Here is an 18502-nt window from a genome sequence, read left to right on the forward strand (position 1 = left end):
GTTATTGCTAACTTTGCAGCCGCCGGTGAGAAATGACTCAGAACGGTGGGAATCAGGCCGTTGGAGTAAATAAATAAATGTTCCTAAATTCTAGGAGTCACAAATTTTTGCCGGTATGGCTGTGAATTGATCATTAAATTCTGTTCTAAATAGTCTCATAAAATCTTAAAGTGAACTTGTAGGAACCCTAAATAGAGAATAATATAAATATTTTTGGTTCATTATAAAACTGTCACAAGAAAAGTTAGACTGTGGTGGAGAGATGCAAACATTGGCATGTGTTTACAGATGTGCAAATGATATTGTCACATTCACTGTCACACTCTTCTCCCTAAAAATATTAAAGTAGTTTGAAACAAATATTCTCTTAACCTCCTAAGACCCAGCTATGGCTTTTTTGTCCACATTTGCGGACAAGAGTTTCACAACTTTATATAAAAAAAAAAAAAGAAAAGAAAACTGTCGACCACAATGGACATTCCATAAAAATGTTTAAAACTGCGTCTGAAAAAACTGTTGCATCATGATGTTTCCAGTATAGGCACTTATTTAATAAAAAACAAAAAAAGCTTGTACCTTGCTGACATTTCCTGGATCTTAGGAGGATAATGAGCAAAGTGTTTTTTGATCGCATGACTGGATCGTCTGTTGTGCTAAATGCTATTCTTATCTGAAAAACATTCTTTCCCACGTATGCTTTTGTTGTCAGAATCCAACACATGGTTGGTGCCTGAGACCAAAGGTGCTGTTCCTCAGGGAGGTTATGGTCACAGCAGCACGTACGACAGCACCAGTGGCAGCGTCTACGTCCACGGCGGCTATAAGGCTCTACCCGCTAACAAATACGGCCTCGTTGATGACCTTTACCGCTATGATGTTAACACAAGGACATGGTAAATGAACACATATGCTTACACCCCAGTCATTATGTACTTGGGGTCTGCATATATGAGCTGGTGTGGTGTGATTTTCTTGTTACATTTGTCCTTTACACTCTTGTCATGTACATGTTTCAGGTTCATTCTGAGAGAGAGCGGTTATCCACGGTATCTGCACTCAGCTGTGCTCCTCAGCGGCACCCTGCTCATCTTTGGCGGCAACACGCACAATGACACATCACTTAGCAATGGAGCCAAGTGTTTCTCTGCTGACTTCCTCGCCTATGACATTGGTAATAGATTTCTAAGAGACAGTAATTAATAATAAAACCATGCTTCAGATCAGGAGTGTCAAACATGCAGCAGGCGCCAAAACCAGCCCGCCAAAGGGTCCAATCCGGCCCGTTGGATGAATTTGTGAAATGCAAAAATTACACTGAAGATATTAATAGTAAAGAGTTTGAAAGTCATTTTAGTTCACAGGCCACATACGGAGCAATTTGATCCCAAGTAAAATACTATCATAATAAACTATAGATAATAACAACTCCAAATTTTTCTCTTTTTAGTGTAAAAAAGGTCAAATTACATGAAAATATTTACATTTACATACTATTCTTTTGCGAAAAATATAAATAACCAGAATAACCATGTACAACCTGAAATTTTTTAAGTAGAAAATGTGCAATTTTATCAGTATTCTGCCTGTTACTAAATGTTTTCTGCTTTTGTAGATCGACTGTGATCTTTAAGTTGTAATGCACATGTGTAAATAATAAAACTGAGGCATAATATTGTTAAAATTGCACTTATTTTTCTCCAAAAGAATTATTTATTTTATTTTATTTTATTCTTTTTTATTTAATAGGGATCATGCATATTTATGAACATTGTTGTATAAAAAATGCACCCATATAAATATGCCAAAATTAGTAAAAATAACTACTTTTCATCTGCAGTCCCTATGCATGTGACAGAACAAGACATAAAACATAAGACATAAAACAGTATTTTCATAATTTGCCTTTACTTTTTTTAGTCTTAAAAAGAAACATTTTGCACTGATATTATTTATAGGTTATTCTGTTATTATTTTACTGATCCGGCCTACTTAAGGTCAAACTGGGTTGTATTTGACCCATGAACTAAAACAAGTTTGACGCCCCTGCTTTAGATTGTTTTGAAACAAGTTACTATTTTTGTCAGTCCCATCAACTGTAATAGAAATGCATTGTCGTAGAATAGTGAACTGTGAATATATAAGCACACAGATAAAGAATATCCCCCTGTTTTCCTCAGCCTGCGATCAGTGGAGGCTCCTGCCGAAGCCAGACCTGCACAGGGATGTGAACCGCTTTGGTCACTCAGCCGTGGTCAGCAATGGGTGAGTCTTACACTTGGCTCAGATAGTCATCATATACAGGGTGGGGAAGCAAAATTTACAATGTTTTGAGGCAGGGATTGAAAGACAGTGTATGACCAATTAGTTTATTGAAAGTCATGAGAATTTATTGGCCACAAGAAATTGACATAATAGAAAATGTTTTTATTCTATGTGTCCTCCTTCTTTCTCAATAACTGCCTTCACACGCTTCCTGAAACTTGCGCAAGTGTTCCTCAAATATTCGGGTGACAACTTCTCCCATTCTTCTTTAATAGTATCTTCCAGACTTTCTCGTAATAGTTTTGCTCATAGTCATTCTCTTCTTTACATTATAAACCGTCTTTATGGACACTCCAACTATTTTTGAAATCTCCTTTGGTGTGACGAGTGCATTCAGCAAATCACACACTCTTTGACATTTGCTTTCCTGATTACTCATATGGGCAAAAGTTTCTGAAAAGGTATGGATAATAGTGTTAGGTATGATTATGACATCAATATATGTTTGGTTTCAAAACAATTGACGTAGTGCCTGCTGAGAAAAAACAACTAAACGTTCATTGTAAATTTTGCTTCCCCACCCTGTAGATGCAAAAAAATATATTAAAAAAACCTACGAGTAAACATGTCGGGCTTACTATGACCATGCCATGCTAACACAAGTACTTGGAATTTTTGGAGGGTTTTATATTGGACACATGCTTTGAAACCTGAATTTACATATAAAAAAAAACAAAAACTTAACAGTATCTTTATTTGATTTTGGTATAGATATTAAACATTCAATATTCACTTGTACAGTGTTACTTTGAAAGAAAATGCATAATTAACCCCCACCCCATCATATGAACATAACATCACTCCACTCTCGTACTCTTAAAGGTAATAAATGGACAAATAAATTATATGAATAGTCAAATGCACTACACACTTCCAAATATCGTTCACATTCAAATACCACAGAAGAAACATTACAATAATACAATGAGGCAGACAGTGTTTTGTCCTACACCTCCTGTAAGATTTGTCCAATATCTGCCTTTTTTATAAGTTGTACAAAGGGTTTTCAGATACCTTCATATATTTATACAGTCATCAAAAAAAATTACACCATCAAAAGTCATCAAAAACAATGGTTATGCAATCAAGTACTAACTCCTGTGTGTATCATGTGACTAAAACAGACAGAAAAGAAAACACGGAATGCCTAAAAGCACTGTTTTTGTCAGTGCAATGCCATAGATATTGATGTAAGAACTGAAGTGATTTGGGTTATTATCAAGAAAACCATGGAAAATGACTAGATATCAGCTCTGAAATTAAACTCTTATGAGCTATTTTTGTTGTTATCATTATGTTTGTCCAAACAAATGTACCTTTAGTTGTACCAGGCATTAAAATGAAGAAGAAATTGAAGAAAACAAGGGTGGTCTGATAATTTTTAACACATCTGTATATGTTATTCTCTCCAGGGCCATACATTGTGCCATAGCATTAAAGCAACTGCCTATTGTAGGTGGATGTGACTTTTTCCAACACAGAGCTATCATCCTTTTGCTCTGTAATATTGCAAACTCTATGAATTTGCAGTGTTGGAATTTCAATTTCAAGTTCTCTGAATACAGGTGCCATCAAATGAGGAATTTACAGTTGGTATTGTTACAATCACTTGGAGTAAATTTAGCAAATTCGCATCTGAATTGTGGCCAAATGTGTTTTGACTCTACCTAGGAATAAGAAATAAATTTTAAACAAATATAGAGTACAGTCATATCAGTGTGGGTTCATTTAAGTTTTTGGACATTAATCATGCGGCTGCTTTTTTTGTCAGTGTTTGTACTCGATCTGCCTTTGTTACTGTGGAATGGACTATACTCTGCTAAACTACATCTTCGTAAACCTTCCCTTGAACCTTGGATTTGTTTTTTTTTAATTGATACTCAGGTCCATGTACTTGTTCGGGGGCTTCTCCAGCGTGCTGCTCAACGACGTGCTCGTGTACCGACCCCCCAGCTGCCAGGCCTTCTTGGCAGAGGAGGGGTGCGTGAAAGCTGGTCCGGGGGTCCGCTGCATCTGGACCAAGGGCCGCTGTTTTCCCTGGGAGCCCAGCATGTCGAACGGCAGCCTCAGTCCTGCTGCATTCTGCCCCCCTAAACCTGGTGAGAAAGACATTCAGAAATAATGGTCTTAATCTGACTTTACACTTGAGAATTACAGAAGAAAAGAGGAGGCAGGAGGATTAATCTGCATTGATGTAGTATTCTTAACATGCAGTAGAGATTAATTACTGATTGGTTCTTGCCTTCTGGTTGTTCACATTTCTTTAGTCTAGTCTATTAGGTTTTTCCTCAGTGTTTCATCAGGAAGTTGCAATGCAGTCTAAGGCTCTAGTGTGCTAATTATAAGGACCATTTATGCAGAATGTTTCCGTTTAAGGTTAAATTTGTCATCTATTTATACATTGAGAATCACTCAGGGGCTTGTGGGAAGCGTAGGGATGCCGGTGATGGATGACGCACCGGACCTACTGTTATACCAGTTTTAATTGCCCATAAGAGATGGATTTTTCATACACCCTCATAATGTAGCTCAAACTACAGCTGTGACACTTCAATAGACAGCAAATTGTTTTATATTTACAAGAGTGAAGGGACCTCTATTAGCTGTGCCTGCCCGTTTTACTAATGACTGTAACTCCATAACATAACAATTAGTACTGTTAATGTTTTGTTTTGGAAAGAAAGCACAGTTTAAGAGGTTTGTCTGTAGTTTTTACAATAAAAATTAAAATAAAAATCATTGTTGTTTGGGAAAGCAAAGTCCACAGTCACGGAAAATTGTTTTTAGACCATCAAAAGTCATCAAAAACAATGGTTATGCAATCAAGTACTAACTCCTGTGTGCTTCATGTGACTAAAACAGACAGAAAAGAAAACGTGGAATGCCTAAAAGCACTGTTTTTGTCAGTACAGTGCCATAGATATTGATGTAAGAACTGAAGTGGTTTGGGTTATTATCAAGAAAACCATGGAAAATGGCTAGATATCAGCTCTGAAATTAAACTTTTATGAGCTATTTTTGTTGTTATCATTATATTTGTCCAAACAAATATACCTTTAGTTGTACCAGGCATTAAAACGAAGAAGAAATTAAAGAAAACAAGGGTGGTCTCATAATTTTTTTCCGCAACTGTATATTAATCAGAGCTTTCTTTATATACATTATATGTACCCCTACTAATCATGAGGAAACAAGTGTAAGACTCAATTAAACATATAATTCAAATTTTTGTTGTACCCTTTGAGTTAAATTTTTCCAATGTATTTCACAGTTTATTTCAATGTGCCCTATCATTAAATTCAGTTAACACCCTGTTGTCAATACATATTGTGCATACGTTCATTCAGTTTCTATATATGCACTTCTTATAGACACATCTTAAGCTCATGCTGGTTCTTCCTTTCCTCATCTCTTTCCAGCAACGGTGGACGAGCGTTGCTACCGGTTCTCAGATTGTGCCAGCTGTACGGCTAACACCAACGGATGCCAGTGGTGTGATGACAAAAAGTGCATCTCCGCTGCCAGCAATTGTACCTCTGTGAGTGGTCCAGCAGGGGGCGTTGGAGCACTTCCAATCTTGTGCTCAGCTCCTGGAAACACAAACACGCAGACAGAAAAAAACAACTGTTCTTGGAGCTTTTGTCAGCTGGGAATTCAGGGGCACCTTCACTGGGGAAATCGGCGCATATGTTAGATTTTATATGTTTGTTATATATTAACCCATAGAGACCCAAACAGCCACCGGTGACACAAACCATCTACAGATATAAACTGTTCAGTACCTGTTGATCCACTAATCCTATCAATACATGTAAATAATTGGTGTAAAATACAGTTTGTCATCTATTCATGGTCATCAGATATGACCCATTTGAACGTTCAGAGGCTCCGTAGCAAAACACCATCATCTTCTAAAACTTTGATTCACCAGTAAAACCTATGGAGTTGGATCAATGACAGTGGATGGAGACACTTGTTTTTACATTCAGTTAGCAATATTTTTGCTGAAAATGAACTTTTTCTTCATTTTTCTCTGTTTTGATATAATTAACTTTGAATTTACTCTGAGTTTTCATGAACATCTACATGATCAAGTGAATTAAATATAGGAAAATACATGATTTACACCAAAAAATGCAAAATACAGAGGATAATAGTTTTTAAAAATTGGTGATAAATCAGTTAAGAAAGGTACAGGGTGGGGAAGCAAAATTTACAATATTTTGAGGCAGGGATTGAAAGACAGTGTATGACAAATTACTTTATTGAAAGTCATGAGAATTTATTTGCCACAAGAAAATTTATATAATAGAAAATGTTTTTATTCTATGTGTCCTCCTTTCTCAATAACTGCCTTCACATACTTCCTGAAACTTGCGCAAATGTTCCTCAGATATTCAGGTGACAACTTCTCCCATGCTTCTTTAATAGTATCTTCCAGACTTTCTCGTAATAGTTTTGCTCATAGTCATTCTCTTCTTTACATTATAAACCGTCTTTATGGATACTCCAACTATTTTTGAAATCTCCTTTGGTGTGACGAGTGCATTCAGCAAATCACACACTCTTTGACGTTTGCTTTCCTGATTACTCATATGGGAAAAGTTTCTGAAAAGGTATGGATAATAGTGTTAGGTATGATTATGACATCAATATATGTTTGGTTTCAAAACAATTGACGTAGTGCCTGCTGAGAAAAAACTAAATGTTCATTGTAAATTTTGCTTCCCCACCCTGTAGAAATAGAGAAAAACTCATTTGGGAACTGACAAAAGTACCACTGGGTCTTTATGGGTTAAAATGAAATCTAATGTAACCCCTTTCCTCATGTCTGCTCTCTCCTTTTGTACCCATAGAACATAAAGAACTTCACAGAGTGTCCGGTGCGGAACGAGCAGGTGTGCAGCAAGCTTGCCAACTGCAAGAGCTGCTCGCTAAATCTCAACTGTCAGTGGGACCAGAATCAGTCCGAATGCCACGCTTTACCCGGTGAGAAAGACACTGGACGCACAAACATATTTCTGTGTACAGTACATTACAACAAGAGTGATTTGGATTCAGTCCGTGGAGATTGTCAGGCTTTCAGTTTGTTCTTGTCAAGGCTTTAGAGAATGTGCAGAATCAAAAGGCTTTTCTTTGATACTTAAAGTATAGCACTTAAACTGTACCTAAACATTATCCTTGATGCCATGGATGAGAATTGATGAGAAGGAGCACTTCATAACAAAGAAAAGCCACTTACTGTGAAATTTGATGTGATGTGGTGAAAACAAAATGTCTTCACTGACGTCTGAACCTGACACGCATTTTTAAAGAGAATTTTAAAGGAATTGTTGATTTTTACTATCGGTATCAGGCGACTTCGACCAGTTCACATGCAGTTAAAAATCTATAAACATTGAGAACGATTTTTCCCTCAGTCACCGTGTGTGTGGTGTAAATGCAGCGTCTGGTTTTCAGAGACATTCCAGATATCATCCTGATGTTGTTTATCAGGTCTGGCAGCGTATTTAGTTTACAGCACACCATCTACCCCCTACCCCTCAAACGTTGATGCTTGCTGAATCTGAAGAAGCAGTGCTGTCACTTGATCCATAATTCTCAGTTCATGAAGCCCTCTTACCTCAGGGCACATTGCAGTGGTGGGAGCTGCAAATCATATTTGTGTGTGATGCGTTTCTGATGCCTGAAAGGGCCTCTTAACACAATTCACTCATGCACGTACACATTTGGATGCATGCACCTACAATACTTACAGCATTTATATGTTCCTCCATTATATATTTATGAAGTTGATAATAACAGCCATTTTGGCATCTGAAAATAACTCTGACAAGTCAAATAATTGCACATTGTTGACAGACACTTGCGCAGCCTTACACAGGTTTTGCTATTAAAGGATTAGTTCTGTGTTTTTCAACTTTGGGGTCAGGACCCTACGTGGGGTCACCTGGAATTCAAATGGGGTCGCCTAAAATTTCTAGTAATTAATTGAAAAAAAAAACAAAAAAAAACCCCAACTTACTAATAAAAAAATATATGGTGAGTTGAGACAATCCCAATCCATAAAAGACATGACAAACTGAAGCTGAAACTGAAGCACTGTAGTACTGTTTATCTTTCAAATGTTCATTGTGGTCGGTTTCAGATGCTGCAGCTCTTTTATAATTCATAGTTTGAGTTATTGTTTGTTCAGTATTAATTGTCAGCCTTGTAAATCCAAGGTGGACTGACTGTACATATCCTGACCAAGGAAAATCAAATTCTCACTTTGTGCAGTAATCTACACCTGGCTTTTCTGCCTCCATCCATAATAATATATATTATATAGAATAAATGTCGTCTAAAGTTAACGTTTATTTGCAACATAGTATAGCAAACTATTATATGAGTAATAGCTTACAAAATGTCTCCGTTTTGAACGTCTGGGGTCGCCAGAAATTTGTGATGTTAAAATGGGGTCACGAGCCAAAAAAGGTCAGGAACCACTGGACTAGTTTTTAAGTAGGTTTGTGTTAGGAACCTGTTCTTAGTCTGTGTTTTACCCACCCCACAAGTCAAAAAAAATTCCAGTCAGGTGACTATAAAATATAAGTCAACATGAGTCTTTCATCAGTGCGAGACAAGTAAGTCTCAAGTCATAAAAATTGTCATTTAAGTGTGACTTAACTAATCCTCCCACCTCTGGTTTTACCTACAGTAGGTGGTCTAACGGAACTAAGGCCCTGAAATGTTCCTCAGAGCTACTGGATCCTTTTGATTTCCATTAAGATTTTACCTTGGTGTGGTAAAGTGTTATATCACCACCAGGTTGTGTTTCTTCAGACTAAATATGATGTTTTTGTCAAGGGAGGCCGGTGATATTGTTGAGGAAGATGTAACTGTTTCAGTTTTTTGTTTATTCTGTGTCATAGGAAGAGAAATTATGCTAAATACAACCTTAACCCATAAAGACCAGCTGCTACTTTTGTGGCTGTTTCCAAATGAATTTTTATCTCTATTTCACCTTTCTGAAATGATTTATCACCATTTAGTATAATATTATCCTCTGTATTTAGCATTTTTCACTGTAAATCATGTAGTTTCGTATATTTAATTTGTGAATATGAATAATTTTTGCAAGTTTATGACCTTATAACAGTTGTTTTTTTGCATGTGTTTAGTTTTTAGCAAGTGGTGCTTGGATTTTTTATGGCAAGAGGAGGTAGATGATGATGTCCAGTAACACACTAGGGTTGAATTTTTAAATTTCAGAATATTTCAGTGAGTGCCCTATAAAGGGTTAAACTTTATAAAAAAATTTGGCGTTTGCAAATATACTTTTGTAGCTACCCCAGTCTACAGCAGATATTTTTTTAAATTCCATGCTGATAGTGCTGTCTGCTTTTCTAAACCCGTGTCATGCCATCATCTACTGTGGGTAACACAATAACTACAGACAAGTATCTCATACCACACTCTACAGAATCTGAACCAACCCTTTGATTAGATTTCTCTCAGATTTCATATTCTTATTTTATACAAAAAGGCTTGTCAAACTAGTTTTGACTGTATAAGATGAAGGAGAATACTTACCATATGCTGTCAGTAAAATCTTAGTATTTTGCATTCTTTGGCCTTGTGTCATCATCATGTCGTCATGCTCTTTCTGTCTTCCAGTCCAGCGATGCAGCGAGGGTTGGAGCCAGGTGGGGGAGGCCTGCCTGAGGATCAACTCCAGCCGTGAAAGTTATGACAACGCTCAGCACTACTGCAAAAACCTCAACGGGAACATTGCTTCACTCACCACCTCGAAACAAGTGGTCTTTGTGCTTGAGGAGCTGAAGAAGCTTCAACAGCAAGAAAAGGTAAACAGGATAATGAAACGGAAGGAAACAAAACTGAGAATGCAGTGTATTCATAGTTTGTTCATGTATTTTAGGTAAACATGCCTACTGTTTTGACTGCGTGTCAGATTCAGGCAAAAACATTTTCTTGTGTCCCAAAAGTCCTATCTGATTGGGTATGCAGCCTGTGATTTGTTGTTAAATGGAGAGAGAACAGGGTGTGGTTATCTGCTCCACTAGCCTGTCAATAACCCTGATGAGTTATGTATTCTGAGATGATTCTCTGCTGATCAGCGTTGTGCTTGTCTACAACTCTGTTATCTGTCTGATTGCCGCTCATACTTTAGCTGGTATCACTCTCCCTCTCTCAACCATTTTCATCAAATTTGTTTTTACCCGTCTGTGCCACCACTGTTGACTGCAAAGCTGTTAGAAATCGACAGTTTCATAGTCACATAGTCCAATTTATGAGATACCAGACAAGACTGCGGTGATGACACCTCACTTTAGTTTTTTTTTTTTTTATGTCTTGTAGTAGTGTAAGTGTATGGAATATAAATACATTTACCTGTACGTGTACACTTTACATGCTATAGTATATGTATATACATGTGTTCTGCTCAGTTGAATGCATTCTTTATAAAGGTAAAATACATATAAACATTTATGAATGTCTGTAATGCTGATTCTTCTGCCCATTGTATAGTACGGTGTAATGACTTTTACTCCCATTAAAATAAGGAATACTCTTTAAGTATAACTCAAAACATAATAGCAGTTAACAAAAGTAAATATCACTATCAATATTCTACTTCACGTCTCGGCTGTTTAAGGGAAATTATGAAATAGTGCTCAACTTCTCTTGTTGCCTCAGCTAAATAACCTCTCTGGAATTTTCAAATATATTGTTGCATCTCCCATTAATTATAGTTTGGTCATGCCTTCTGTATTGATGAGGATATCATTTGTTGTCAGTGTACTGAGTTGAAACTCATCTGTTTGTTACAAACTGAACCTTGACATACCATTTCCCATCATTTTTCCATTACATTAAAAGTTGAATCCTGAAGGCAAATAAGTAATCATATCTGTGAAATTATTTTTCAGTAGATTTTTAATGGCATTCTTGCTTCCCAGATGTGAATGCTGTAACCATTCATTTTTTAAACAGTATAATGGAGCAGAAGGAGAGTCATAGTTACATAAAAAATTGATGTTGAGTGCAGGGGTGTCATGTGAATACCCAGTGACTTTTCTGGCTCATGTTTGTTTATCCTTTGCTGTGTGCCCACAGCGACTGTCTCCCTGGGTTGGCTTGAGGAAGATCAACGTGTCATATTGGGGTTGGGAGGACATGTCTCCCTTTACCAACAGTAGCCTGCGCTGGCTTCCTGGTGAGCCCAGTGACAGTGGTTTCTGTGCATACCTGGAGGAGCCCCAAGTATCAGGCCTCAGGGCCAATCCATGCACCGCCACTGCCCATGGCCTCATCTGTGAAAAAGCTGCTGGTGAGTGACACAAACACTTTGTAAACCAGTGTTGATGCCTCCATGCCGCCATCATCTGTGGCCTGATACATTATGTTGTGTGTATACATTTGTGTGATTGCATATCTGTATGTCAGTCTCATTTCTAATGGTTTAATGAAATTTATTCAACTTTTGCATTTACACTCACCTACAAAACCATAATATACCAATTTTAAAATGCATACATCAGTTATGAAAAAATTCCACAATGTGTGGACATCTACAAAAAGGTCAAACATCAGCCACACTTTTATGAAGCTGATGTTTTGACATTCAAGAATTCACAAGCAAAATATGATACATTTCAGTCAGATGTGTAATGGGATCAAATGATGTCATGATGACATTTTATATCCAAAGGTCAGTTTCACTGTGACCTCAAAAGTTAAGTAGCTTAGTTCTGGTGACATTTCTTACTGGAAATGACTGACTGGAATCGTACATATCAATATAATGATATTGTCAATTTTCATGAAAAATACAATTATACAGTTTATTAAAATCTCTGTAAGTTTTCACCATGGGTTTTATGTCAGTCTGGATAGACATGGATGTAAAGTATGGCTGGAATTGTTATCAGAGGCTGGGAATTCTAGCTTCATCTTGAATCTTTCATTCTTTTCTTAACTGCATGTCATTTCCTTTTCAGGAAACCCCAATCCGAGTGCCCGACCATCTTGTAAAAAGCCTTGCTCACTGCACACCAACTGTGCCAACTGTACCAGCCAGGCCATGGAGTGTATGTGGTGCAGCAGCACTCAGCGCTGCGTAGACTCCACCGCCTATGTCATCTCTTTTCCCTATGGCCAGTGTCTGGAGTGGCAGACTGGAGATTGTGTTGGTAAGTGTCTTTAACTGAACCCAATCAGGATAAGGCTGCTTTGAAATCTGGCATTTAGGTGACCAGCAATAAACTTTCCCAGACTGTCCTCTGTAAGCAGTCGATAATTCATCACTGAGAGATAGGAGTTTAAGGTGGAAAAAGCCTGAAGTGGAAGGAAAACAGTATTAGTTTTCTGTGATTGGCTTTAGAAGGTGTTTTGGGTTTGTAATGGCCAATTAGCCTCCCATATAGTCTGTCCAACTGATTTCCCTGTTGGTCAAGCCACAAATGGATTCTTTACTATTAGCTGGCTTTACGTCACGCATCAAGGAACAGACTACCAGCTCATTCTGTAAATGAGAGGAGAGCATAATGGTAATACCTGCACATAATGTAAATGGTGGCTTGCTTTTAGCGTTGCAACCATCCACTTATGTAAAACCAAGTAATTACTTATTATCTTTACCCAGGCTAAAAGTCTCCATAAGACACGCATTACTAGGTCTTTTACATTCAAGACTAACAAGTCATATAAAGGACCTTCCCCATAATTTATTGAAAGGTCTACTTTCTAACTTATAATTATGCCCCTAATGAGATTAAGTAGACACTGAAACGCAGAGGTGAAACTGTTTTGATTGCACAGTAGCCGATGCCAAAGCTCCTTTATGTGAAGGTCAATGTCGGTGCTGTGTGTGATGTATGAATTATAGCCATAGTTGTGTCAGAACATAAAAACATCTCAAATCAGTTTAGCGAGTAACAAATTTAGGGGGCCGACGGGTACAGTCTCAAATTCATTTGTGTCAGCTGGTGTTAGGTTTCAGAGACGTTCAGAGACGTTTCAGTACACAGTGTATTTTGTCTTGAAGGATTTGTCCCTTCTGGCCAAAAAGGACACAGAAGGTTATCCTATAAATTCACTCAGCACTTTATATCTTTCTCTCGCTTCACGTTTGTTCTGTTTGACTTTGCTGCTTCACATTCACCCTCAAAAGTTTCAATCACCACTTCTGTCTTGACTGATCTCAGCTACTTTGCTTCTTTTCTACCTCTGAGTGTATAGGGATGTGTGCTTTAGGCTAAGCACACTGCATTAATGCACTTAAAACTATAGACCAAGGATGAATTAAACAGCAGTACTACAGTCTGTAGGGACACTTTGAAAGAGCAGGCTGTTTTGAATGTGTTCTTCCCAGAATGGAATATTCTTGAATTTATATAGTTAGTTTAGATAAGTTAGTCTCGTGAGAAACTGACTTTCTGCACCAGTCTTACGATTAATAATCAAACACACCTCTTCAGCTTCAGAGTGTATCTCCTCGGATCAAAAAAGCCGAACTAGACCCTTGGTCATCTGCGGCAGGAGTACTGTCTGTCTGTTTCATCATGGTGCTTCGAATCCCTTGAAGTTATGTTTAATTTAGACAGAAAAGCGCAAGGTCGAGTCGACTTTGCCTCCTTCCTTACACCATTTTGCTGTGTACTTGCCTCTGATTTAATGTTTTCTATTTGTGTACTTCTAATACCCATTTTGCCACTTCTTTGCCTGCAGTTACAAAAGGCAGCTGTAAAAATCAAAGCAGATCCCTGTTACTTATTATTTAATATGTAAAATCATACTAATAATAATGGATTAGATTTCTATAGTGCTTTTTAAGGCATCCAAAGCACTTTACATTATTGATCCATTATTCAGTCACTCTCACATTCACACTCTGGTGTTGGTAAAAATGAGTCACTGTGATGAATAATTTTTAAAGTTCACCATTACCTTTATACATTTTATTAACACAGCAAAATTCAGAGTTTTAGAGGCCTTTTCAGATACTCATTGTCTACCTGTTAAGTGTAAGAAGATATAGAATCTACTTAAACACATACGACGTACTATAAAGCACAGGCTTACAGAACCCTCTTTGATAGACTGTTAGTTGTTGATACCATCATGGATTAAAAGAAAACTGTGATCAGATCTGGCTCTCCTTGCTCTCAGATATTTAAAACATAATACCAGAGCAGGGAGGCTGTCGCTTTAATCGATAATCTTCAAACAGAATGTGTTTCAAGCAGCGAAACAGCCTCTGGAATAAAGCAGTAAACAACAGGAGGCTTTGAAGGAGCTTTATGTTGTATTTGTACTTTAAAATATTTAAAATGACTTAAATATATCATTAAAGTAGAGAATAAAGATTTCTGATGCTATGCCAAAAAAAAGCCCAATTGACACATGACTAGTCGACCTCTGTGAATCTCCCATCTCTGTCTACATCACAGATTACTCCCCCCACACACACGCACTCTCCCACCCCATTTAAGCAAAGGCGGTGGTCCTGGGATAGTACATATATTGACATCTGTGTGATTTGCAGCAATTATTGTTCCCTCTGTGCATTTATTCACCCTATTTCCTGGTCCAGATCTTCAGAGGCTGTTACTTTTGATATATAGTGATAGATATATTTATTTTAAGTGTATTATGGATGCAAATGCAGGCATCTCATGTTGCTATACAGCATGGTGACCCTTTCACAAAGTCAGTCAGTCATTTTCTGAAGCGCTTTATCCTCGAGAGGGTGATTTAAAAAAAAAAAAAAAATTGCAGTCATCCTGTTGTTTTCACTTGACACAGCTCTAAAGTCAAAGAATAAGGTTTGACGCTGAAACTGCAGTGTTTCCTTTTTGATGATGATGCTTATGAAGGTATACAGCTATGTTTTGTTTTTTATTTGCCATTTGTTGGTCAGATTCAGACTAAACTGAGAAAACAGATCATTAGTGCAGCTATTGATAACAAAAAACACACGGAAAACTGATGTGATTTGTGAGCTCATTATATCTTTTTTTCGACCTAAAAATAGAGCTAAGCTGATGGAGCTATAATGCAATGTGTGTTATTTTAACCAGCAGGGTCAATATATATAATTGAGGGACTACAGGGTAACATAGTTGACAGGTATAGTTGACATTTTTGCTGTTTTCAGGCCTAAAAACAACATAACCATAACACCACATGGCATTTTTACAGAAAGATTCTTCTGAATATCATATATACAACTCAGTAAAATTGAAACTGAAAGTTATTTATAAAGATATTGTAGTAACATTGTTGACATAAGAGTGTGATAAATACACACTTGAGTCACACACTACTTTGTATTAAATAACTAAGAAAGAGGAGAAAGAACATATCTTGGAGTCTTGCCAGTGCTTTCTTAAGGAGGAAATGACCTCATGTGAAGCAGGTCATGTGATTTGGAATTAACACACTTCCTTCAGAGGTGTTTTTGTGATGGGTAACTTAGATGAAAGTGATTTTCTGGACACAGATACAATTTGTTATTTTCAATTTAAAATTTGATATATTGGCAAAAAAGAAATATTTGTCATGATTATCTCAACTTAATAAGAAGAACACACTCAAAACAATTTTTGAATCAGCTCATTTTATTATTGTTTAGCTAAATAGAAGGTGGTTGTTATTAAATTTGAAAGGTTATTTAGTTGACATTTTAGTATATCCAGTCATTTATTAATTTTTTATTAATCATTTATTAATAAGTGATTGTTTCTATAATGAAACAACAATGGGATGGAATGGAATTTTTAAAGACATGATCATAACAAACAGAAAAAGACATTATTATTATTTTTTTTTCTTTTAATAAAGATGTATGCAAGATATAGCCCATGGACTTCAAAAGTCCCTCAGTTATATACTGACTCATGCTATTATTTATTATTTTTTATTTGTTATTATGTGTTGAAACAATGATCTTCACATTTTCGTCAGTGAGCGATGAGTCTGTAAATACATACATTGTTGTAGGTTTATTTACCCTCTTGTTGATACTTCAATATCAATATTATATATTGTCGCTGTTGGGTGGAAACCTCTTATGTCCAAAATGGTTAGTTTTCAGGAAACTGGAAAAATGATGTATATTCTAAATAAATTAATGGAGTTAAGAGATGTAATCACAAGCCATGTTTACCACTTTTCATTGGTTAAACATTTCTTAAACCGTCAGGCCAACATGAAGACTGACCAATAGAATAATTTTATGACCAAAAAAAGACCAAAAATTGATGAGGTTTCCACCAGACAGCGATGATATAACCCCGTTAAATAGTGAAAAGGATGTACAGTCAGTTGATCGTATACGTCCTCATCTCCTTCCATCTCACCTCCACAGTCATGTTCAGATGTAATTTGTGCTCCGATTGAACTGCAGACAAATTTGAAGTTGAGCTCATTTACATTTAAATGCTCTTGAAAGCTTCCATAAATAAGTACACTGGTTGGAGACGTGTAATGCTGTGTATACCCAAGCATAACCACCATCCCCTTCATGTAACAGCTGCAGTGTCAGATTACTTTTTCACGTTTTCACACACCGATTTAAGTGTCCAACTCGATGAGCTATGACATGTATAGTTCTTTATGGTTATAGTTTGTTTTTGTGATGTGGATAAGACAAAATGCCACTGTACAGCGACCCCTTTTTTTCTAACAATGGTAGAGTCCAAGAAATCTGCCACTTACGTCCAAACTTAAATGGCCTTACTTTGTGCTGATTGCTCTTGCGTCGTCATGGTTTCACATCCATTAGCAGAATAGCCCGAGATTTGTTTGACATAAACTGAGGTAAAAGCACTCAGTGTTTTTCTCTTTTATAATAGTGGTGGCGTTTTCACCCTTAAAGTGTCTATCTGGCAGGCAAGTGGGGAGGCTGAAACTTGTCGAGCAATTTAGTAGCCTGTGTGTTGTCCCCCGGCTGACAGAATGGCATCGCTCCTTTGGGTTTCAGAGTATAGAGTGAGATGCCTCTCCTCACATAACATTTTAGCCTTCAAGTCAAGACTGTGCTCATCACACACTTTTCATTATCTGGTTTGCATGTTTTTGTTTCTATATATTAAAAAGGCTAAATCCCCAGAGGTGTTTTGTTTGCTTCTGTTTGTTTGATGCTTTTAGCTTCAAGGCTGGTAAATAAATGTTTGAATTAAAAGAAAGGCGTTAGAAAAAAATGTAATCAAAGATAGTTTAATACGTTTTATATCTCGAACAAGGTTGAATCTTTTCCGAGCTAAATCAAAGTCGGCTGCAGCGACAGGGACAGTAAACATGAGAGATTCACTCATCTCTTCTGTGTTTTAGCCCAGAACTGTTCAGGCTTCCGGACCTGCTCCCAGTGCTTGGAGCAGCCCGAGTGTGGATGGTGCGGAGACCCCAGCAGCACAGGGAAGGGGCTGTGCATGGAGGGCTCCTACCGGGGACCCATGAAGAGACCGGCCAAGCAGGGCCAGCAAGGACAGACCCAGGACATGAGCCTCGAGCCAGGCAGCTGCCCCAAAGACAAGGGCTACGAATGGGCTTTCATCCACTGCCCTGGTGAGGAAACCACTGACTCTGTGGTTTACTGAAATTACAGATCATATACCAGAACTATATCGGTGCGAGAGATTACCTATTGACTGTCAGGTCTTAAGTTTAAAAAGATGTTCTTGTTTGAGACTCCTGTTACCGTACCCCTATGCAACTAATCCCTCCCCACTGACTTCATGCAATCTTATGCTAGTATGCCATTTAATGCTTTCATCAAGCTCAAGACCATGCAGCCACGTCATGTAAGATGATAATACACCCACTTCCAGCTGTAATTTGAGAATGTGAGGAGTGCTCAGTGGCTCAATGGTATCAATAATGTGTAAAACCTTAAGAAGTATTTAGTATCATTCACATAATTTAATTTAGATCTTATATGCTGATCATTTTATCAGTCTGTTGCACTGTTTTAGACTTAAAACTGAGGCCAGCAGATGAAAATCCTTTACTCTATATCAGTGGTTCCCAACCTTTTTTGGTTCGTGACCCCATTTTAACATCACAAATTTCTGACGATCCCAGACATTTAAAAGGGAGACATTTTTTTTTGCTAAAATTAATTTGTTTTTGATCATGTAATAGTTTGCTATACTATGTTGCAAACCAATGTTAA

At 37.3% G+C, this 18502-nt stretch overlaps 1 protein-coding gene across 1 annotated transcript in view; it reads left to right on the top strand.

Moving 5' to 3' along the window:
* The window catches only part of atrnl1b (attractin-like 1b), a 110892-nt gene that overhangs the window by 14036 nt on the left and 78354 nt on the right, over positions 1–18502 (top strand). The window contains exons 9-18 of the mRNA XM_030163213.1: positions 710–893; positions 1017–1171; positions 2178–2262; positions 4207–4421; positions 5742–5860; positions 7179–7311; positions 9982–10169; positions 11443–11656; positions 12327–12518; positions 17662–17895. Of these exons, the coding sequence (XP_030019073.1) occupies positions 710–893; positions 1017–1171; positions 2178–2262; positions 4207–4421; positions 5742–5860; positions 7179–7311; positions 9982–10169; positions 11443–11656; positions 12327–12518; positions 17662–17895 (1719 nt within the window). The remainder of the gene's footprint in view (positions 1–709; positions 894–1016; positions 1172–2177; positions 2263–4206; positions 4422–5741; positions 5861–7178; positions 7312–9981; positions 10170–11442; positions 11657–12326; positions 12519–17661; positions 17896–18502) is intronic.

Source organism: Sphaeramia orbicularis, chromosome 19 (assembly GCF_902148855.1).
Source record: "Sphaeramia orbicularis chromosome 19, fSphaOr1.1, whole genome shotgun sequence".
Taxonomy (NCBI): domain Eukaryota; kingdom Metazoa; phylum Chordata; class Actinopteri; order Kurtiformes; family Apogonidae; genus Sphaeramia; species Sphaeramia orbicularis.